Genomic DNA, 23,215 nt, shown 5'->3' with positions numbered 1-23,215 from the left:
CACGCGGACGCTGTCTGCAAGCGCGGCTGTCCTGAGCTGCGTGAATCCTGTTCGCGTGCCAAATCTCCACGCAGACGCTGTCTGCAAGCACGGCTATCATGAGCTGCGTGAATCCTGTTCGCGTGCCAAATCTCCACGTGGACGCTGTCTGCAAGCGTGGTTGTCCTGAGCTGCGTGAATCTTGTTCGCGTGCCAAATCTCCACGCGGACGCTGTCTGCAAGCGCGGCTGTCCTGAGCTGCGTGAATCCTGTTCGCGTGCCAAATCTCTACGCGGATGCTGTCTGCAAGCGCGGCTGTCCTGAGCTGCGTAAATCCAGTTGGCGTTCCAAATCTCCACGCGGACGCTGTCTGCTAGCGCGGCTGTCCAGAGCTGCGTGAATCCTGTTCGCGTGTCTGATTCTTCACGCGGAAACGCTGTCTACAGGCGCGGCTGGCTTGGCTGCGTGTATGCTGTCGCGTGCAATCCTGTACGTGTTTTTCTGAACTTCTTCGAACTTTTGGTACCTGTGACAGTCAACAGGTGAGATTTTTGTTTTGTTCTTTGTGGGAAAGGAAGTATTTCATGAACTATTGGAAAGTTAATGTGCACAGTACATTGGACGCTACCCTGTGGTGCACCAACCCGGTATCTAGCGAGAGCCTTGTGCCGTTCGGGATAAGTCTCCCTTACTAATCTTCCCTTCCTTTGTCGTTTGTTCAACTCTTGGAACTCTTCAAGAGATTGTCCTGGAATTCTTAAGTTTAGCCCTAAGGTCAGTGTTTGAATTAATCCCAATTCTGTGTTTCTTAGTATTTAATTTGGGACAGTGTCTTATGATATTTATCTATTTTAGGCCTACTTCCTGTACAATTCCCACGCCCTTTCCAGTGATCCATCTCTCTGCCTGTTTTATTCAGTCAGAGAGTTGTATCATTTGGAAGGTCTAATTGACCTGCCTTCAATCAAGTCGTGTGAAGATAGGATCCGGGAAAGCCCTACCAAATTGTATCCTTTTTTGGTTACTATATCCTTTTTAGTTGATACTTTGGTGATTTATGACAGAATCAGAAGCCATGGAGGGTATGGATCCTATAACTGTTTTGACTCAGTTAATTTCTGACTTGAGAAATGAAATGATTACGGCACAGGATATGCTACGGCATCGAATGGATGTTATGCAAGATGCCATGCAAGTCATTCCTCAGGGAGTACAGATTCCAGCAGCCATTGCATCTGGATCTGGGACTACGGCACCATCATTATCACAAGAAACTCTTAAAGTGGTTATGCCCACACAGTTTCCCTTGGCTCCTCCGGAAAGGTTCACAGGTGATCCTAAAACCTATAGAACCTTTGTTAATCAGTGCCGACTTCATTTCCTTTGCCGGCCTAATTCATTTCCTGATCTTACTACTAAAGCAGCATTCGTACTTTATCATTTGGGGGCTACAGCTGCTGCTTGGGCAAATCCTTTATTGGAGTCCAACAGCCCCTTGTTGTACGATTGCGATGATCTTCTGGCGGCTATGAATAAAGTCTTTGATATGCGCTATGCTACTCAAGCCACAGATCTGGAGTTGTTGAATTTACAACAAGGTACTCAACCTCTGTTGGCTTACATTGTGCGATTTAACCAATTAACGGCCGAAACCCGATGGCCGGAAGACAAGAAGACGGCTGTTTTCTACAAAGGTCTTTCAGAAGAACTCAAGGACGCGTTGTCCACGGTTCCAGTGGTTCCTACAGGTTTTTCAGAATTTCTTGATTTAATTTTACAAATTGACGCCCGAAGAAATGCCCGAAAAGGAGAGAAAAAACCTTGTATTCCGACATCTGTTCGTTCTGATCCTCCGGCACATTCTTCGAATGATCCTGAACCAATGCAAATTGGCGCAGTGAGAGGCCGGTTGTCTAAAGCCGAAAGAGAGAACCGAAAGAGAAACAACTTATGTATGTATTGCGGTTCCTCCGAGCATTTATTGGCGGCATGTCCTAAAAGACCAAATAAGCCTTCGGGAAACGCCAAAACTCGACAGTAGCAGGAGTCCCTGTGTCGAGTATTACATCGGACTCCATTACAATTCCAGCTCATGCACCGATATGCGTTGAGATGATGTTACGTTTCAATGATCAAGACTTGGCTTCCAAGGCTATGGTTGACTCGGGAGCCACTAATAATTACATTGATATCACATATGCCAAGAAATGTTCTATACCCCTTATAGACAAGAACAAACCTGAAACTGTTAATACAGTGGATGGATCAATCTTGATTTCCGGTATGGTAACTCAGGAGACTGTACCTATTCAGATGACTTTATCAAATGGTCATTCAGAGGAAATTGTCTTCGATGTCATTGCGGCTCCTCAATACCAAATAATACTAGGACTTAATTGGTTGACTCTTCATAATCCCGCCATAGACTGGGTTACGGGATTGATCCAATATCCTTCAGTTTTTTGTAACGAACATTGCTTTACCAGCCAGGTGGTATCAAATAAATCCCATATGTTGGCCTCTATTGAGGGGATCTCTGCTATCAATGTGGTACATCAAAAAGGTACGCATATACCAAGTGAATATGCAGATTTTGCCGATGTGTTTGACAAAGGTCAGGCAGAACAGCTTCCTCCACATAGGCAATATCATTGTCCAATTGAATTAATTCCTGGAGCTAAAATTCCTACTGGTCGAGTTTATTCTTTGACTCTCAAAGAAGATGCTGTCTTGAAAGAATATATCGATAAAGCTCTGGATATGGTATTCATACGGCCATCTCAATCACCGGCTGCTTCTCCTTTATTCTTTGTTCCAAAGAAGGAAGGAGACCTAAGGCCTTGCATTGATTACAGGGCTATTAATGACATCACCATAAAGAATCAGTATCCTTTACCTTTGATTAATGTCCTGTTAGACCAATTAGGAACTTCCGAGTACTTCTCTAAATTGGATTTGCGCGGCGCTTACAATTTGGTTCGCATTCGTGAAGGAGACGAATGGAAGACTGCTTTTAAGACGCGGTACGGCCTTTACGAATATTTAGTGATGCCTTTTGGTCTTTGTAACGCGCCAGCCACATTTCAGTTCTTCATGAACGATATCTTCAAAAATATGATGGATCAATTCGTGGTGATTTACTTGGATGACATTTTGATATATTCATCATCCTTTCCAGAACATGTTAAACACGTCTCAGCTGTCTTACAAAGACTTAGAGAGAATAAACTTTTTGTTAAAGCCGAGAAATGTGTTTTTCATACACAAGAAGTGGAATTTCTGGGTTATGACATTACCAATCATGGAGTTCGAATGAGTCATTCTAAAGTGAAAGCTATATTGAATTGGCCTATCCCACACAATGTCAAGTCACTACAGTCATTTCTAGGATTTGCGAACTTCTATCGCAGATTTATTCGTTCTTTTTCCAAAACAGTGGCCCCATTGACAGCTTTAACTAGCTCTAAAATTCCATTCTGTTGGAACCAAAATGCCCAAGCTTCCTTTGAGAAGTTAAAAGAAGCATTTACAACCGCACCTGTACTTCAGCATCCTGATCCGGATGGTCAGTTTATCGTTGAAGCAGACGCATCCAGTGTCGCTACAGGAGCAGTACTCTCGCAGGTTTGTGCAGAAACTAAGGAGGAGCATCCAGTTGCTTTCTTTTCACGTAAACTTACCCCTTATGAACAGAACTATACTGTCACTGAGCGTGAATTACTTGCAATCAAAGATGCTTTCCGAGAGTGGAGACATCATCTTCTTGGGGCCAAACATCAGGTGATGGTGTATTCCGATCATAGAAACCTTCAGTCATTTAAAACTATGAAATGTCTCACAGCTAGACAGGCCAGATGGCATGTGTTCTTTGCTCAATACGATTTTCAAATTACTTATCGCCCTGCCAGACAACATGTCAAATCTGATGCTTTGTCTCGTATCGGTGAAGAGGTGAAAGAAGAATCATCAGTACAAAATAAGCTGTTGGCAGATCACGTGATATGTAGTTGTTCTGCACAACAGTCTCTAAAAAACGAATTACAGGAGTGGGTGAAACTAAATCCACAATTGATCCAAGAATTGAACATTGATTTATACAATGGTTTGCCTTTTAAAAAAGGAGTACTCTATCTACCAACTGATACCATTCAGAAAAAAGCCCTCAGTTGGGGTCATGATTCTTTGATTGCCGCCCAACATGGACAGAAGAAGACTCTAGAGCTATTGAAAAGATGGTGTTGGTGGCCGTCTATAACACAAGATGTTATAAATTATGTTTCAACATGTTCAGTATGCAGTCAATGCAAGACTACTCCTGGCAAACCAGTGGGGTTACTCCAGTCTCTACCAGTTCCCAAAAAACCATGGGACATGATATCAATGGATTTTGTGGTTGAACTTCCAAGAAATAAAGGCTATGATACCATATGGGTGGTAGTGGACTACTTTACAAAATTGGCGCTTTTCATCCCCTGTATTGGTGTACCAACAGCTGCTGGTCTGGCTGATCTATTCATCCGGCATATATTCCGGTTTTTTGGTCTACCTTCAGTGATCATCACTGACAGGGGATCACAATTTGCGTCACGTTTTTGGAAGGCACTAAATTCGGCCTTATTAATTGATGACAGGTTGTCTAGTGCTTATCACCCTCAAACGGATGGACAGACTGAGAGAGTCAATAGCACTATGGAACAATATCTGCGATGTTTGTGCTTGCAGTTTCAGTCAGATTGGCTCAATGTTTTGCCGGCAGCAGAGTTCGCCTATAACAATTCCTATCATAGTGCTATAGGCACTTCACCTTTCTATGCTTTGTATGGTCAACACCCACGTTCCATTCCTTTTGACTCCAGTCTGTCTTTGGACACTCCTGCAGCAGGACGTACTTTTAGGGATCTTAAAAGTCTACAGAAAAAAGTTGAGCAGCAATTGGAACAAGCTAAAAAACGAGACAAGTAGACAAGTACTATGCCGACGCTCATAGAATTCCTGCACCTGTCTACAAAGCAGGAATGAAGGTATGGCTGTCCACAAAAAACTTGAGAATACCCGGCAAAAGGAAATTGTTGCCTAAATACATTGGGCCATATGAAATTCTCCAAGTTATAAATCCGGCTGCTGTCCGTTTAGCTTTGCCACAACGGTGGCAAGTGCATCCCGTTTTCCACGTATCGCTCATCAAACCGTGTTCGGATGCTACCAGATTACCTGCATGGCCTGTTGCTATTTCAATGAAAGGGTCTGACGAATATGAAGTGCATGACATTCTGGACATGAGGTTGCGGTCTGGAAAACCATTTTATCTGGTAGATTGGAAAGGTTATGGTCCCGAGGATAGATCCTGGGAACCTCTGTCGAACATTCATGCTCCTGCTTTATTAAGGCGATTCCACTCGAAAAGGGGAGAAGCTGCTCCTTTGGGGGGTGGCACTGTCATGCCTGCCGGACATACCCCTGGACCAGGAACAACTTCTCCATACAAGATGAGTTACGCCCACAGAACCAGTAGACCTTTTTACTCAAAATGGAGGTTGTTCGATACATTGCCCGGAAAACGACGTCTGCATTTTTCACGTCGTTAATTTTCACGTGACTTAGGTCCGTCACGTGTATCACGGCAGTGCGTACATAAGCAGCGTGGAAACTCCATTTGCTGCTTCTGATTAAGTCAATTTAGGCGTTTGTAGCTGAACCCCGGACCTGCGTTCTCGCATTCCTGTCAGCAAACTTCTTTGGCCTAATTTGAGCTTGTTTTCCTCCACACGCTAATTCCTGGGTTGCGTGTATCCTGTTTGCGTGCCAAATCTCCACGCGGATGCTGTCTGCAAGCGCGGATGTCCAGAGCTGCGTGTATCCTGTTCGCGTGCCAAATCTCCACGCGGACGCTGTTTGCAAGCGCGGCTGACCTGAGCTGCGTGAATCCTGTTCGCGTGCCAAATCTCCATGCGGACGCTGTCTGCAAGCGCGGCTGTCCTGAGCTGCGTGAATCCTGTTTGCGTGCCAAATCTCCACGCGGACGCTGTCTGCAAGCGCGGCTATCCTGAGCTGCGTGAATCCTGTTTGCGTGCCAAATCTCCACGTGGACGCTGTCTGCAAGCGCGGTTGTCCTGAGCTGCGTGAATCTTGTTCGCATGCCAAATCTCCACGCGGACGCTGTCTGCAAGCGCGGCTGTCCTGAGCTGCGTGAATCCTGTTCGCGTGCCAAATCTCTACGCGGATGCTGTCTGCAAGCGCGGCTGTCCTGAGCTGCGTGAATCCAGTTGGCGTTCCAAATCTCCACGCGGACGCTGTCTTCTAGCGCGGCTGTCCAGAGCTGCGTGAATCCTGTTCGCGTGTCTGATTCTTCACGCGGAAACGCTGTCTACAGGCGCGGCTGGCTTGGCTGCGTGCATGCTGTCGCGTGCAATCCTGTACGTGTTTTTCTGAACCTCTTTGAACTTTTGGTACCTGTGACAGTCAACAGGTGAGATTCTTATTTTGTTCTTTGTGGGAAAGGAAGTATTTCATGAACTATTGGAAAGTGAATGTGCACAGTACATTGGACGCTACCCTGTGGTGCACCAACCCGGTACCTAGCGAGAGCCTCGTGCTGTTCGGGATAAGTCTCCCTTACTAATCTTCCCTTCCTTTGTCGTTTGTTCAACTCTTGGAACTCTTCAAGATATTGTCCTGGAATTCTTAAGTTTAGCCCTAAGGTCAGTGTTTGAATTAATCCCAATTCTGTGTTTCTTAGTATTTAATTTGGGACAGTGTCTTATGATATTTATCTATTTTAGGCCTACTTCCTGTACAATTCCCACGCCCTTTCCAGTGATCCATCTCTCTGCCTGTTTTATTCCGTCAGAGAGTTGTATCATTTGGAAGGTCTAATTGACCTGCCTTCAATCAAGTCGTGTGAAGATAGGATCCGGGAAAGCCCTACCAAATTGTATCCTTTTCTGGTTACTATATCCTTTTTAGTTGATACTTTGGTGATTTATGACACATATTGCCGCAAAACGCACAGTCCTTCTCCACGTGCATCTTGTCCTCATGCAGGCAGTAGAGGCAAAGGGAGTGTTCGTTCTCCTTAAAGACATTCTGAAGCTGGCTTCCAGGGCAGACCCTAAACAGCTTTCCGGGCGTCGAGCTTCCCTTCTCCTGGGCCATGATCGAGATGGGCCTGAGAAACTTCTGGAGTCCTCCAAAAGCGTGGCTCGACGAAATCTTCACCCTTGAGGGGCGTAGAAGAATCCGACACAGGTCCCCGTTGATCGGATAAAGAAACGGTGGAGCTTGAGGCTCTTTTGACCGAAAAAGAGAAAATTTTCCTAAGAAAAAGCGCGAAAAAAGCACTAAAGCTCGAGAGCAATAGCACGAGGATCCCAACACTTGAACGTGCGGTAAAAATCTGAAGATGGCTGCCAGAGGCGGGGCTTAGGGAGATGGCAGTCATTGGCTGTGGTCAGTATGACGCAGAGATCAGTGATTGGTTACTACTACGAATGACAGATCAGAAACGAAACTGATACTGATTTTTCTTTACCGAGGATTCCCAGCCTGACGACGGAGAATATTCATGAGCATGTGAATCCATGCCAGACCCCATGCTGGAGAAAGTGGGTATGGCCAAGCAGTATAGCAGCATCACTAATTTTCTTTGGACATTCATAAACCAAGTAGAATGGCGTGCCTCATCGCTCTGCGTACTGTACAAGCACCAGGCTGTAATAGCATTAGTACATGCGGGTTAGGTGAACAAAGAATGTACAAGAATATAGCAGCCTTAGTGCTTACATGGTAAAGGAAGGAATATGACCAAAGTAAGGGCTGAGTATACCTGTGAGAAACAGGGAGGATGAGGGCTCTTGTCTTTACATCTTACCTGTTTCGTTGAGTGAGGTGAAGTCAGTAATGTTCATGTCATCATATTTCAAGCTGCTACCTTCTGTGTCCTATTTCGTGGAAAGATTAATTGAAGTCAAATTTGAAAACGATAAAAATGCACAGCAATTTCATTGCCTACGGCACGAATCAGTTATCATCACAATACACATCATTTTAAAAGGAAAGATGAAGAGTCAGTATATCAATGTTAGTTTCATAATTACAAGAATTACTTTACATTTACGGGACCTAATATAGTCACTATAAGGAAGATAAAGTACATTTCTCAGTGTGGCGCGCCACTAAAGAGAAGTATTACTCAATGTACATAAAACCAGATTTATGGAGGAAAACCTTATTTTTTTTTTCAATATAATAAGGCGTCCAACACACAATTCTACCTCAAGGTATGCAGTAAAAGAATCCAGTGTCTATACTAGCCGTAGTTGCTTGGCGTCAGGTCAGGCCTACATAAATGTCAAGAATAATATAAAATACGGGGGAAATTATTTTTTTTACAACAAGTTAAGTTTAGTACTGATAAATAGGTCACTTTTACAATGCTGGGAAGGGTACTGTCAAGGTATAAACATGAATTACAAAGCTAAGACAATGTAAAGTTTAAAAGTGATGGGCATGCCAATGCTAAGGAACCAACGCCCATTAATTAATTCCAGAATCCAAACAAAGTCAATCACACTGCAACACTACTTTACACAATTCACTTTAAGTATAGCCTGGATGTGAGCTACGTATTATTTGAAAGTGACTATTGAAAAGTAGTGTTATAGTGTGGGAAAACATGGTACAGGTAGGGAAACGTTTCTAAGCCATGAGAAACTCGATTCTCTTAAAATCAAAAAATCTTGTCAGGGAAAGTGAGATCGAGGAATCGCTTTTTAAATCCTACTGTGTTACCTATGTAAAGAAAATCCAGGAGGGAGAGTTTGAAATAGATAAGGATTACCAGTGCGGCTGCTTTACTGCACTGAGAGAAATGGTAGGGTTGACATTTCTAAGTCAAGTTGGTCTGATGGTCCCGATGGTCTGATGCCAATGAATCTGAGTAATTAATATCCTAAGTTGTGATACACCTTATAAACGGCACTTTGTAAAGGACATTTACAGACTGGTAAGTTTCAATTTACTTGGTTGAGTGCCACTCTGATCCCTATTTATAATTTAAAAAAAGGGCCCTTACCACAACCCACTGACCTACCATATGATATCAGTAGGGATCTATGTGATTTCACATCACTGCAAGATTTCGAAGTAGAAAAAGCCAAATTCGAAAGGCACGGTGCGGTGAAATCACGCATGATTTCAGGCGCATTCTCCTACCCCATCCCCACCCCCACTCTCTACTTACCTGTTGGCGGCACACATCGGTGTGTGACGCCGACTCCCCCATCTCGCTGCCATGCCGGCTCCCTTTACTTACGTGGTTTGGAACCAGCGCCACGTAGTCCTTTTTTTGGTGGTCCACTTTATGTACACGAAGCCGGGGACACCCCTGCAATCCCTGGTACCATAGTAGCGAACAAGAGTGCGGGGACACCACTGTAACGCCCGCTGCCCTTGTTCACTACAATGGTACCGTAAGGTGGATTTGATCTGAATCTTCGGCTGTACGAAATTTTCGCACAGCCAAAATTCGCTCAAACCTACCATATGTTTTTTTTTCTCTCGAGTATTGGGGTAATGCCCTCAGTACTTGACGTGTCAGGGAACATTTTTGTCAGGACTGGTCCACCACCATTTAAAAACCTGAATTGTTGAAACAGGAAGCCTCCTGATTCAGCAAGCCAAGTTTAGAAAAGGAATATGTAGCAAGGGATAGTCTGAGGCGCTCTGAGTAAGAGAGCGGCACAGGCGAGCAAGGCAAGATTCTGAACTAACTTTTGCAAACACTTTTATAGATTTTTTTCTCATGCCCCGCTTGTGTGCATCCTGAGGACCCTGCAAGGGTAGCGCCAGAATGGGAAGGAGGGAAGGTGCAGGAAGGCAGGTTAGAGGGATGCGAAAGTTACCGTTACTATATCATACACTAAGCAAGCAGTACATAAATAGGAAGCAACACAAATAAAATGCGGACTTCTTTGTCTCTGCTGTACTGGTTTAATTACTTAGCTTTTCAAGGTGCGATGAGGGAAGGGAGGGGGAACAGAGGGAACACAGAGACGACGATCTTACTAGGCCAGGAGACATTGAGATCGCCCAAGTGCAGGAGATGGGGAAGGGGAAAAAGTGCAGGGGGAAAAGTTAGGGGACACTGCATTAAATAGGATAAACAGTAAAATAAATAAAGACAATAAATAATAAGTGCGGCCAGCTGGTGGCAAGTGCAAGGGTAAGTGCGGACAACACTGGTCAAGTGCTGGTAGGGGGCAGTAGGGATACAGAAACAGTCTGAGTGTAGTGGTTGCCTGGGGGGCAGTGCATGTGTGCAACTGGCGGGGAGGGGACCTGGGCCCAAGATCAGAGGGTAGCCAGGTAACCAGTGCAGTTTAAGTTTCAGCCAGGAGATCAGCAGCGGAGAGGAGGAGAGAAAGCAGAAGCAAAGAGGAAGGTCTTGAGGTGCTTCCAGAACCGGGGATGGTACTCCTCAAGTTTCAGAGAGGCAGGGAGGCTGTTCCAGAGAGAGGCCCCAGCAGAAGAAAGAGATCAACCACCAACGCGTTGTTTGGAGAAGCGACTGACCCTGAGGGAGTTAGAGGCGGATTAGCGCAGAGCTCGAGAAGAAAGATATTTAGGAAGAGAGAGTTGAAGGTATTGAGGCCCAGGCCCTAGAAGGCCTTGTGGACAATGCAGATGGTTTTGAACTTAATCCTCGCTGCCACTGGGAGCCAGTGCAGAGATTTCAGTCCTGGAGAGATACGATCCCTGGGCTTGAGGCCAAGGACAAGTCCTGCAGTCCTGTTTTGGATGAGTTGCAGTTGGATGAGTTTGCCCTGGCTGATGAAGGGCAAAGCCTCACTCAGTACACCAGTGTTTTCTGTATTTTTATTTTATAAAAATGGATATTCAGCACACGTTTGACACTCTTACTCTTATATTATCCCTATATGCACACTTAAAGCACATACCCCTAACTAAGCGGCTGCATTAAAATTCTTTAAAAATAAAATATTATATATATGATGCGTGCTCTATAAAGAGTTCTTTATAAAAACACGATTTCTTACTTAGGAGCAGGCAGACTGGCCAGAACTGACTAGAGTTGCTGTCCCTTTAAATTGTCACCTGGATTTTGGCAGTGGTGGGCCAACAGTGTTGCAGTGAGGAGGACGCAGCAGAGGCTGGTTAGGAAGTTTTTCTTGCCCCGGCCATCTATGCCAGAAGAGGTATGATAGTTGAGGGGTATCTGTTACAATAACCTAGTCCGTGGGATTTGAAGGTATGCCTACTGGGTATGTATTGATAATGAAGCACACAATCATGTTCTCCCAGGTGTTGTGTCTAAATTTGTGGCAGAGGGCCTGCCATTAATCCAAGATGGCGGCTTTTATGGATACTAATTTCGTTTTTGATCTTTAACTGCTTTTAGGGTGGTTCTATGAAGAATTTGCTAAGTAGGTTTTTTGTTAAACATGAACAAAGGAATAGAAAAGTTAATTTAAGGAATTATTTGATATCTTTTACCATTTCAGAGATATAGGTTCGAAAACTAAGTACTACATCGCAACCCTTTGACTGAATGCTCACTAAATCAGAAAGTTTGAAATAATTTGCAACTTTCTCATTGAGATATACTATTTATGAAAACTACAATATCTTTTTACATTTGAAGAGAGAAATTAAGGTTGTGCAGGTCATCTTCTGAGTTCCTCTTCATCATCTACATAATTGTTAACACAGAGCTCTTTGTCGCAACCACACTTATACAGTTCTGTGCACGTTAATGACTGAGCTCGGCATTTGCAATGCACATCACACCGTCCTTTGACGCATACACATCGTACCAGCTGTATGATTGATTTTGGTGCACATGGAAGTGTACACATACTAGGAGAATATTGATTATCTAGCTTGTCCCACCCGAATTGTGATGGCTCTGAGAGATTCGGGTGCTATTGATCAGTGGGCCGCCACTCCATCACCTGGTAATTAGGTCTGATATTCTATACTCTGGCCTGGTGGACAGATGTATAGCAGGTCAACCAAGTTTAGTGACAGGGACAACTCTGCAAGCTGTAGTCAAACCAGTTCAAGTTACCAAGGTGGGTGTTCAAGACTAAAGGGGGTCATTCCGAGTATGGCGGTAGGGGGTTAACAGCACCGGTAAGGATACCGGTGCCGTTAACCCCCTACCGCTGCATTCCGAGGTCCCTTAGTGGGTCCCACTAGGGCCAGCTAGTTTTACCAGCCGCCCTTAGCGGGACCCGTTAAGGGACCGTGGAGCTAATAACGGGCCCGCTATTTGGGGGCCCGTTATTAGCTCCTTCCCCATTCCCATTGAGCCCTATGGGGGCTCAAACTGCGAATGGGGAATGGTTTTCGAAATGGGGACTTACCAGGTCCGCATAGGTCAGAATGTCCCGGTAAGTCCGCATTCTGACTACACGGACCCGAGTTTGGAGGCAGCCATGGTGCTAATAGCACCATGACTGCCTCCAAACTCGGAATGACCCCCTAAGTCTCAGGAAGGGTGAGCCCGGTAAGGGGTCCTCAATGAGTACTGTTTGGAAAGATTTCTCTTTACTGTACCTTTCCTTCAATTGTTTATGGACCCCCAAACTATTTTCTTTGATCTTTTATCCTGACCTGTACTTTTTACAGGGCAGTGAAGCCTTAAGCTTCACTACACTGTCCTTTGCTAATCTGTTATGGCAGAAACTGACATGTCCTTCAGGCTATCAGTACTGGGAAACAATGTTTCCCTTAGTCTTGCAACTTTGTTACTACTTTTAGTAACTTGTTATCACTTGTGGTAACTTTTTATCATTGTACAATGCATCTTACAATGCAATACAATGGGGTACACTTTTTGTTTTGCCCTAGACTAACACTCAAAGGATTTTTGGTTACTCAAGGTGTGCTAAAAGGACAAGCTGTCGGCAGCAGTGACATTTTACAATTTTCTGGTGCTTTTCTGCGTTTACCGCATTTGGCTACTAACTGTGGCTAGTGTACAAACATGTCCTTTGGCAATCCTGTCCTTTAGCCTTCTTCCTGACCTATAAGGTCAGGAAAATCCTTATATGGACTGCTATTGCCCGGGAAAGCAGGAGTTTTTGGCGGGCTGCTGGAGGGCTATGTGTGTTTGCTGGCAGGATGTGGGCTGGGACTGTCTGTTCCCAATCCACAAACTGGTTTTAGTGTTTCTGAGTGTTATTTTTCTTTCTTTCTTTATTTGTTTATTAGATGCCGAAAGCCCGCGGGCATCGGGGATCCACATGGAGACAATTAATCGAGACAGGGACTGACTTGCATAGATGACGGGACACTTGGCAGGCCAAGACATAGAAGGACAGTTACTACGCTAGTTGGCTTTCTTCATTTGAATAAGAGGGTTTTCAAAGTCTTTCTGAATTTGAAGTGATTGTGTTCTAGTCTCACATTCAGTGGCAGTTTATTCCAATTGGAAGCAGACTGGTTTGGGAAGGCTCTGCCTAGACCGTTGGCTTGCTTATGTGGGTAAACTACAATAAGCCCTTGAGCCTCAGATCTTAATGTACGGGTTGGAATGTAGCCAACAATTTTGAACTTAAGGTAAGCCAGAGCTTTTCCATATAGACACTTATGGGTAAGTGTCATAGATTTAAACATAACGTGTCTTTAATTCCTTTTTAAGAATAATGCCATTTACATAATTTTTCTCTCTTTATTTTTTTTGTTTTCATCAGTTCTGATTTTATATAATCGTGTGAAAAGTTTAAATATAAACTGTAACACATTATTACATAAATTGTAAATTATAACACAGTCTTCAACCTTAACCAGTGTAGCTCCCTTCTTGCGTCGCTGATGTGAACTGACCTTGCATTTTGCTTGATTATTCGGACCGTGTGGTTTTGAATAAGTTGGTATTTCATCAAGAATTGTTTGCTTGCGCCCAGTAAAAGAGCCTTGCCATAATCCAGGCGAGAAAGTATGGTGCTCTGGCTATGGTGGCGCAGTTAGTTTCATTGAGTAAGGGTCTGATAGCTTTCAACAGCCTGAAATAATATGAGCAGTTTTTACTGACATAAGAGGCTTGTGCATCTGAGCTCATGGAAGCTTCCAAGGTCAGACCCAGGGTTTTAACCTTGCTCACTACTTTGATGTGAGCCTCTTTTATCATGAAAGATTCTTTTATCATGAGTGTTATGCATGAGTGTTCCCGCCAGTGGTCCTGATTGGACCACCGCTGGTGTGTGTGTGCGTGTGGCTAGTCCTGCTATTGGCCAGTTGGAGTTTAGGCTCTTACCTGGCTTTTAGGATAAGAAGAGGACCCCTGCACCCATTCTTCAGAGATCCTGGAGTAACCTAAAGGACCAAGACTCACTCCGGTCCAGCTGTGAGACCAGTGAATAGACCAGAGATCGACTGAAGTAGGCGTGGTGACCAACTTCTGCTGCTGTCCTGGTGGAGCCCAGTCTTGCTCTTGATCTTCAGCAGTCCAGCGAGGGAACTGCAGACCTTGGAGTGGAGGGAACATCCATTCCTGAAGTCTGCTCAGTACCCTGCGAAAAAGAGCCTTCGGAAGTGTATTGTGACCGTTCTGTGGCTGACCAGCTCTGAGTTTGGACTACCGTACTGCTGACGTCGCCGTTCCGAGTTGCGGCCTTGAACTTGGGGGTTCGTCAGCTTGTCCTTCAAGACTTACCTTGAGTCAATGAGACCCAAGATAGGAGGGAAAGTCTGACTGTGAAAACTGAGCCCCTTTGTGTCGCTGTGTTGCTGTGACCACGGTCTGCAACAGCTTACCTGTGTTGAGTTCAGTCCTTAGACGGGTCCTACATCATGTTTTTCTGCATTCTTCACCCGAGAGTCCTTGCACCAGCGAAAGACACTGGCCGGAGATCAGCTCAAACCTGCAACCCCTGCGAATCAAGGACTGAGGCTGACGGCGGGATAAGCAACCTTGGACCTTACCTTCTTACAGTGACCTACCAAGTCCTGGGAAGAATCGGAGTATGGGGGGGGGTAATTTACAGAGGTTCTTACCTGCCCCTTAACTCACTTTAAAAGTTTTGCTAACTTTTATAAAACTTTTACTATACTTTACTTTACTACTATGGTTTTACCATAGCTTGCTGGCGCAAGCATTTTCGAAAGTTGGGGACACTTCTATTAGTTAGAATGCACTGTCCACTAACCCTTGCAACTGTTCACTGGATCCCAGAAACCCTACCTTAATTTTTTCCTGCATCACAAACTGTGTCGGAACTTTCCTGAACTTTTGGGCATAAGGCCCCAGACAATTTAGGGAAGGACTTTTGAAGTTAGGGTTAACTCTCTGTGGACCTGTAGTACATAAAACTAATCTGCACTTTCTTTTACAGGAGTTTGATTTGTGTTATGCCCTACTCTAGTGGCTGTATATATGTAATCTATTATCAGTGTTCTGTGATACTTCTACCTGTTAGTAGTCATTGTTCATAGTGATATTTCAACATAAATAAATAACTGTATTAGTATACATACTGTCTATGTGTAATTTGTGATTCCCATTGTGTGTACTCATTGTGGACCCTTTACAAGCTAACCACCTCTTGAGACTTAGCCTAGGCCTTAGTCACTGCTATCTTGAACTGGTTTGGCTACATCTCCCCAGAGTTGTCCCTCTCACAACATAGGCTGTCCTTCTATACATCTGTCTACCAGGCCAGAGTATAGAAAATCAGTCCTAACAAGTACACAAAGTGAAAACTCAAGGAACACACTTAGACAAACAGTTATAAAAAATCGTATTTATTTATAGCCATATAACACTATGAAAAATGACTACTAGATTGTAATATTATTACACAAGACTACATAAAAGATACATATATACAATCACTGGAGTAGGGCAAAATACATAACAAGTCCCTGTAAAGGAAGGTAAGTATTAGTATGCAGCCCTATAGGCCCACCGAGATACGACACTAACTTTAGACGTCCATCCATAAGATGTATGGGGCCTTGTGACCAAAGGTTCATCAAAGTTCCACAAAGTTTTATGAGATGGGAAAATGATAGAGGAGTGCTCCTGGGGCCCAACGAAGAGTTCCAGAGAGTAGAGGACAAGTTATCGTAGCTAATAAAAGTGACCCCCACTTTCGGAATGCTTGCACGAGCAAGCATTGGCAAAGCCAACTGTGAGAAAACCTTTCAAAAGTTACCAAACCTTTAAAGGGGAGTTAGGAGTTCAGGTAAATACTGTTACAACTCACCCCATACTACGATTCTTCTTAGGACTTTGCAGGTCTTTTGGAGAGGGTCAAAGGTCGCTTTTCCTACATTCAGCTACAGTCCTGGATGCCCAGGGGTTGCGGGTTTGAGCACATCTCCGGTCACCAACAAATACTAATGCATGGTCTTCAGGTTGGAGAATTCAGAAGAACTTGATGCAGGGCCTCTCTCAGCAGAGGACTGGATGCAGGAAAGCTGTTTTGGATGACAAACACTGATGCACAGCGACACAGGTGGGCACACTTGCCGCGGTCGAACTTTGCCTCGTATCTCGGGTACCCTTGATGCTGGAACCACGAAATTTGGCATAGATGATTCCTGTAACACAAGCTTCAGATCCCCAAAGTTACAGGGCTCATCACGGAATGGCAACGTCTGCAGCACGGTAGCCCAAACTATGAGCTGGGCAGCCACTGGGGGATCCAGGGGCACTTCTGGGGGCTCGTCGTCACAGGACTCCGAGCTGACGTCAAGAATGTATGTTTCCTCCACTCCAAGGGTCGAAGCTCCTTCGCAGGACTTCTGAAGATCACCTACAAGACAGGGCTCTTCCAGGACAGCAGCAGAAGCTAGTCACTAGGCCTTCTCCCAACCGGTACAAAGTCTCCTTACATGTCTTGCAGCTAGACAGGATATGTGGCTCCTTCAGGTTTCTTTCAAGATCTCTGAAGAATGGGTGCAGGGGTCCTCTTCTTATTGAAAAAGCAGGTAACAGCTGAAACTCCCACTAGCTAATCAAAGATCTGGCCTACACACACACACCACCAGTGGTCCAATCAGGGCCACTGGCGGAACAGCTAATGAACACCATTCAGACATACTGAAACCAGTTTGTAGATTGGGACCAGACAGTCCCAACCCACTTTGTGGCAGCAAACACACATGGCCCTGCAGTAGCTGTGTAAAGCCTCAGCTTTCCCGGGTACTGGAAGTCCATATACGGATTGCCCTGTCCTCACAGGTCAGGAGAAAGTGTTGGTGACAAGATGGCTAAGGGACAAACTAGAAACTTTGTGGCACGGCCATGTTTGGACACTAGCCACAATAGGTAGACAAACGCGGTTAACCCGTTAAGGCAAAAACAAAATACACTAAATAATTGCAAATAGTTACTGCTGCCACCAGTTTGTCCATTAGGCACACCTAAAGTAACCACAAATCCTCTGAGTGTAAGGCAAAACAAAAAGTGTAACCGACTGTACTGCATTGTACAATGATAGAAATTACCATAACAAGACTAAAGGAAACAATGTTTTCCAGTACTGACAGCCTCAATGACATGTCAGTTTCCCCATGAGAAATTAGCAAAAGCCAGTGTAGTGTAGATGGAGGCTTCACTGCACAGCACAGAGTGCAAGTCAGATTAAAAAAAAAAAAAGCAAAAGGTGTGGGGGTCCATAAGAATGGAGGGAAAGGTGCTGTAAAGATTAATCTTTCCTAACATGAGTCCTTAAGGTGTATGGTATTAAAGAGGATCTTACTGGTGGCAGATTTTCACTTTGCATCTCTTTTTTTGTGAAGATCCACCAACACAATTGACCAATATCCAACATCTTTGTTTCTATTAAGGAGAGCATCGATTAAATCCTGATCTTCAACCCCCTTTGGGTTCCAATATAGGGTCACACCACAAGGTGGCCCTGGTATGGTTGCCCTTCTGAATACCTAGCAATAACCAGTATCTGGACGTGTGGGTCAGGGCATATTTCCTCCACAACCTGAAGATCCACCCCACTTTTGACAGCTATCAAGAGCCCAGATGAGGGGAGCCCCCTTGGCCCCTTAAGCGCCCTGTTCAAATAAATAGAATAACCATCCAATTATGGTGGTGTCATCAACCAGGTTTCCTGCAGGCACACGATCCCGAAGGATTCAAATCACAAGTCCCACCTTGCAAAAAGGTGCCGTAAGCCTCTACAATTCCACAACACCAACTTCAATTCTCTCTACTTTATGGGGACCTTCAGCTAACTCTCCCTCCTGTTCAGGTCGAGTGCCACAAGGAGCAAAGTCCATGAGCCTGTTGATCTTGACAGCCAGTTGGTTATGCTGTACATTCCACTCTCCTTCGTGTGCCCTTCACCCCATCCACAGTTATTTTGTAATAGAAAGATTTAGGTATCGAATGTGCGTGGTTTAGGTTTCAACCCCTGTGGTCGTCCCTATAATCCCTATAATCAATATACCAAGGGTCTAACCACTCAATCCCCAGGGATTGAAACCCAACCTCCTTTGGATGATTCTCTGAGCCCACTATGGCATGCTGCCACCCTTTCTTAAATGAAAACCCAACGGGAGTAGGTTAGTCGCCTCCTCCAACAAGAGCGCTTTCACCGATCTTGATGTCAAGTCCAAAATTACTCTGTTCATACAATTTGTGTTAGGAAACTCAACCAGACTCTTGTCCCCAGAGTTTACAAACCTCAACTTTGGAACATTATGAATACGACAAAAACATTAGTCCTGTTTAAAGATAGACCATCAGGTATGTTAAACCATCTTTCCAGCGATACACTATAAGTAGTAGGTTTGACACATTGGGCCTGGTCCTTCTGCTGGCCAAGCCAAGACAGATTGATTGCTCTGGGTGGAAGGAAGGTTAACCAAGACCAGTCTTCTTTGCTCCAGTGTTAAAAACACCAGACTAAACACTGATTTGGGTTTAAGATTACTTAGATCACTAGTGTTATTAACTAGCAGAGGAATGATATGATATGATATGATATGGCATTTGTAACGCGCCTATACACAAGTGTTTCAAGGTGCGACGAGGCAGGGAGGGGGGAACAAGGGGAAGACAGACAACGATCCTACTAGGCCAGGTGTCATTCAGATCGTGCAAGTGCAGGGGTAGGAGGAAGGGAGAAAGTGCAGGGGGGGGGAGTGCAGTACAAAGTAAGTAGAATAAAAATAAATAAATAAATAGGGCCAGCTGGTGGCAAGTGCAAGGTAAGTGCACACAAGTGCTAGGAAGGGGGGGCTGTAGGGATACAGAGACAGTCCCGCAGTGCAGGGGTTGCCAGTGAGGCAGTGCAAGTGGAGAGTGGCTGGGCCCAGGACCGAGGTCGGTGAGAGTGGCCCAGTTGCAGATTCAGTGCAGTTTCAGTGAAGAATTTAGCAGGGGAGAGGGAGAGAGAAAGCAGAAGCAAAGAGGAAGGTTTTGAGGTGCTTCCGGAACCAGAGATGGTTCTCCTCAAGTTTCAGGGAGGCGGGAAGGCTGTTCCAGAGCGAGGACCCTGCCGCAGAGAGAGATCTACCCCCAGCTCGTTGCTTCGAGAAGCGGCTGACCCTGAGGGAGTTGGAGACGGATGAGCGAAGGGCTCGGGAAGGAAGATATTTAGGAAGAGAGAGTTGAAGGTATTTAGGCCCCAGGCCCGAGAAGGCCTTGTGGACAATGCAGAGGGTTTTGTACTTAATCCTCGCAGCCACCGGGAGCCAGTGTAGAGATTTCAGTCCTGGAGAGATACGGTCCCTGGGCTTGAGGCCAAGGACAAGTCTCGCAGTTCTGTTCTGGATGAGTTGCAGAGGGTGGAGAGTGGAGGCAGGCAGATTAAGATAGAGGCTGTTACAGTAGTCCAGCTTCGAGAGAACCAGGGCTCGGGAGACAGTGAGCTTCTGGGGGAAGGAGAGGAAGGGAAGAATACCTCTGAGGAGGTGCAGCTGGTAGTGTGACTTCTTAGAGACGTCAGATATATGAGGAGAGAAGGAGAGTGTGGAGTCGAAGATGACCCCGAGGTTTTTTGCCTTGCAGGTAGGAGCAGGAAGAGGGCCAAGAGAGGCTGGCCAGAGGGCTGCAGGGAAGGAGGGAGTGGGTGTGCCGATGAGTAGAATCTCAGTCTTACTGGAATTAAGGCAGAGGTCATTGGCGGCACACCATTCCTGGATAGCGGACAGACAGTCAGAGATGAGGGAAGGAGAGGAGGAGGCCGAGGGTAGCCTGAAAATGAGCTGGGTATTGTCCGCATAGCACTGAAAGTTGGGGCAGAGAGCGGCGATGCGGTGGGCAAGGAGTGCCAGATACTGGTTGAACAGCCAGGGAGAGAGATTAGATCCCTGGGGGACACCACAGGTGGAGAAAAAGATGTCAGAGAGGAAGGACCGCAGTTGGACCTGGGAGGGTCGATTGGAAAGGAAAGAGGTCAGCCACGCCAGAGCCTGACCAGAGATACCCAGGTTATCACGGAGATGGTTGAGCAGGATGGCATGGTTGACAGTGTCAAATGCAGAAGAGAGATCGAGCAGAATGAGAACACACGGAGTGTTGGAGTCGAGGTTCAAGAGCAGGTCCTCACGGATGTTCAGGAGAGCAGTTTCCGTGCTTCTGGTAGCTCTGAAGCCAGATTGATGGTCATGAAGACTACCAACAGATTCAGCATGGAGGTTAAGGTGGGAGGTGGCCAGTTTCTCCAGGTTCTTGCCAAGGAAGGGAGTGATGGAGATTGGGCGATAGTTAGCCGGGCAGGAGGGGTCGGAAGAGGGTTTCTTAAGAAGAGGGTGCACAAGGGAGTGCTTGAGGCGGAAAGGGAAGACTCCAGAGGCGATGGAGTGGTTGCAAAAGTCAGCCAGGGCAGGAGCCAGGGAGTCGATGTGGTCCTTTATAGTTTTGGAGGAACAGGGGTGAACCTGTTTAGACGAGACTTTCATAGATCGGACTTGTCTGGAAAAAAGCAGCAGAAAAAAGGGGAAAGGCAGAGAAGGAGGGAGGAGGGGTGGCTGCAGAAGGGCCAGGGGAAGAGCCAGGAAGAGAGGGAGGGAGGTGATAGGAGGAGAGTGAGGACAGGATGTCCTGAGTTTTAGAGATGAAGTGAGAGGCCAGTGCAGTGCAGAGGGCCTGGGAGGGGACAGGAGAGGTAGAGACTGCAACAGGGTTGGCAAGCTCCTTGCAGATTTTAAAGAGTTCGGCCGAGTTGTTAGATGCCGCAGAGATGCGGGCTTGGATAAGGGCTCTCTTCTTGGTGAGAACGGAGAGACGGTATTGCCTTTGGAGCAGGCGGTAGGCCAGTTTGTCAGAGGATGAACATGAAGCATGCCATTTCCTCTCTGCCACCCTGCACTTGCGTTTTAGGGTGACGAGATCCGAGTCATACCAGGAGTTACATTTGGCTTTGGGCTTCAGGCGGATTCTCATGACGGGGGCAAGGATATCAAGAGTGTCAGATATAGCAGAGTGGAGCATGGAGGGGGCTGTTTCAGGGTGGGAGTCAGCCGAAGGGGCCGGGGGGGGCGAGACGGTTGCAGCGAAAGCCTCAACTGACGCGCTTCATGGGTCGGATGACCGAGAAGGTGGGTGGCAGTGATGAGGGTGGCTTTGTCTGTGGGGTAGGGAGGGTGAGGTGGGAGGATAGGAGAAAGTGATCACTCCAGGAGAAAGGAGTGGAGAGAGGGACGGAGAGGGGAAGGTCAGAAGAGATCAGAGCATCAAGAGTGTGCCCTGCAGAATGAGTAGGCCCAGACGGGAGAATAGAGAGTGAGAGAGAGTCGCATAGGTCACGAAAGAGTCCAGTCGTGGGACAGGAGGAATCCAGGTGGATGTTGAAGTCACCAAGAAAGAGGAGTTGAGTGGTTGAGGACAGGAGTGAGGAGGAGAGGTCAGCCCACTCAGAGAGGAAGGAGGAAATTTGACCAGGTGGCCGATAGATAGTAGCCACGGTAAGGGAATGGCTAGGAGAGAGAGAGAGTCGGCAGACAAGACATTCAAAAGAGGAATAGGTCTGTGTAGGAGTGACAGTGGCAGGAATCCACTGAGGGAAGATAAGGGCAACACCCCCCCCCTGCACGGTTGGGCCTGGGCACGGAGAGGATCTTGTAACCGTCAGGTAGGAGTGTGTCAAAGCTGGTGACAGAGCTGGCCGTGAACCATGTCTCAGTGAGACCGAGGACGTCAAGGTCCAGTTCCTCAAGAAGGCGACAGATATCAGAGGAATGCTTGATGGCAGAGCGAGAGTTAAGAGTGGCAATGTGGAGAAGGTTGCCATCCTTGAAGGACTTCTGGGGAGGGGTACAGATCAGAGGTACGCCCTGCGGAGGTGTAGAAGAGGGAGGTGAAGAATGAGCACGAGAGGGGGCAGGGAGGGAGGGTAGAGGCAAGGTAGCCGAGGACAGAGGAGGGGGGACAGCAGGAGAGGAAAGGAAGTTGATGAGGCATGGGAATCGTCTATCAAAGAGGTGAAGGTTGGCCTGAGGGCCTTGGACCAAGACGGTCCCATTAGCATAGACATTAATGATGGCCTTAGAGGAGCGGAAGGGGGCCAAGAGGACATCCCAACGGGTGCCACCATTAATGGGAGAAGAGGAGAAAGGAGAGAGCACAGAGACCATATGAAGGGTCCATAGGTCAGGCGAAGGCACGAAAAAGAGGATGTCAGTGAGAGTGATAAGACCCAATATGAACTGGTTCAACAACCCTGGGTCACACAGAGGATCCACTTCCGTGACCCTGGAAGTAGAAGGCATCACTTGAGGCCGCTTTAGTCGGATATTTGGTTCACCCTCATCTAGTTTCGTTGATTGCTCTAGTTGGTCTCCTATTGAGTACACAGTTATATTAATCAAAGATTTTTCTGATGAAAATGTCGAGTGACCTCGTTGGTGTTCCTCATCAAGAACGGCCTTAGCGGCTCCAAACTTGAGATCTTCCTCCTCTCTGGTTTCCAATGTCACTGTATTAGGCATCCGCTTAAAGCAAGGAGCCACTATATCTGGACTTGGAGGAATGTTCAAGTTCCTTAGGAATTTCCTGGAGTCATTTGACTTAGCTTTTTTGCCATTACCCAATTTTTTTAATATGCTTCCCAGAATGCTGCTTCTTTAGGTTCTTTCTGACAAAGATTTGGTAATCTGTAGCGACAGAGATACTCATCCGAGATGGACTTGATGAAACAAATCTGTGGTCTCCTGTACTAGCTCACCAGTTAAATGAGTTACATTCTGGGCCACAGTTGGTGCCACTGATAGGGCTGTGTCAAGTCAATCATAAGTGAGGCTATTG

General features: G+C 46.1%; 1 protein-coding gene across 1 annotated transcript in view; it reads right to left on the bottom strand.

The window, feature by feature from the left end:
- LOC138492996 (uncharacterized) overlaps positions 1 to 23,215 on the bottom strand; it is a 53,725-nt gene that overhangs the window by 13,425 nt on the left and 17,085 nt on the right. The window contains exon 3 of the mRNA XM_069620259.1: positions 7,847 to 7,916. Within this exon, the coding sequence (XP_069476360.1) occupies positions 7,847 to 7,916 (70 nt within the window). The remainder of the gene's footprint in view (positions 1 to 7,846; positions 7,917 to 23,215) is intronic.

This window comes from Ambystoma mexicanum, chromosome 10, assembly GCF_040938575.1.
Source record: "Ambystoma mexicanum isolate Mex_15411 chromosome 10, UKY_AmexF1_1, whole genome shotgun sequence".
Taxonomy (NCBI): Eukaryota; Metazoa; Chordata; class Amphibia; order Caudata; family Ambystomatidae; genus Ambystoma; species Ambystoma mexicanum.
This window is presented reverse-complemented; position numbering and strand designations above follow the sequence as displayed.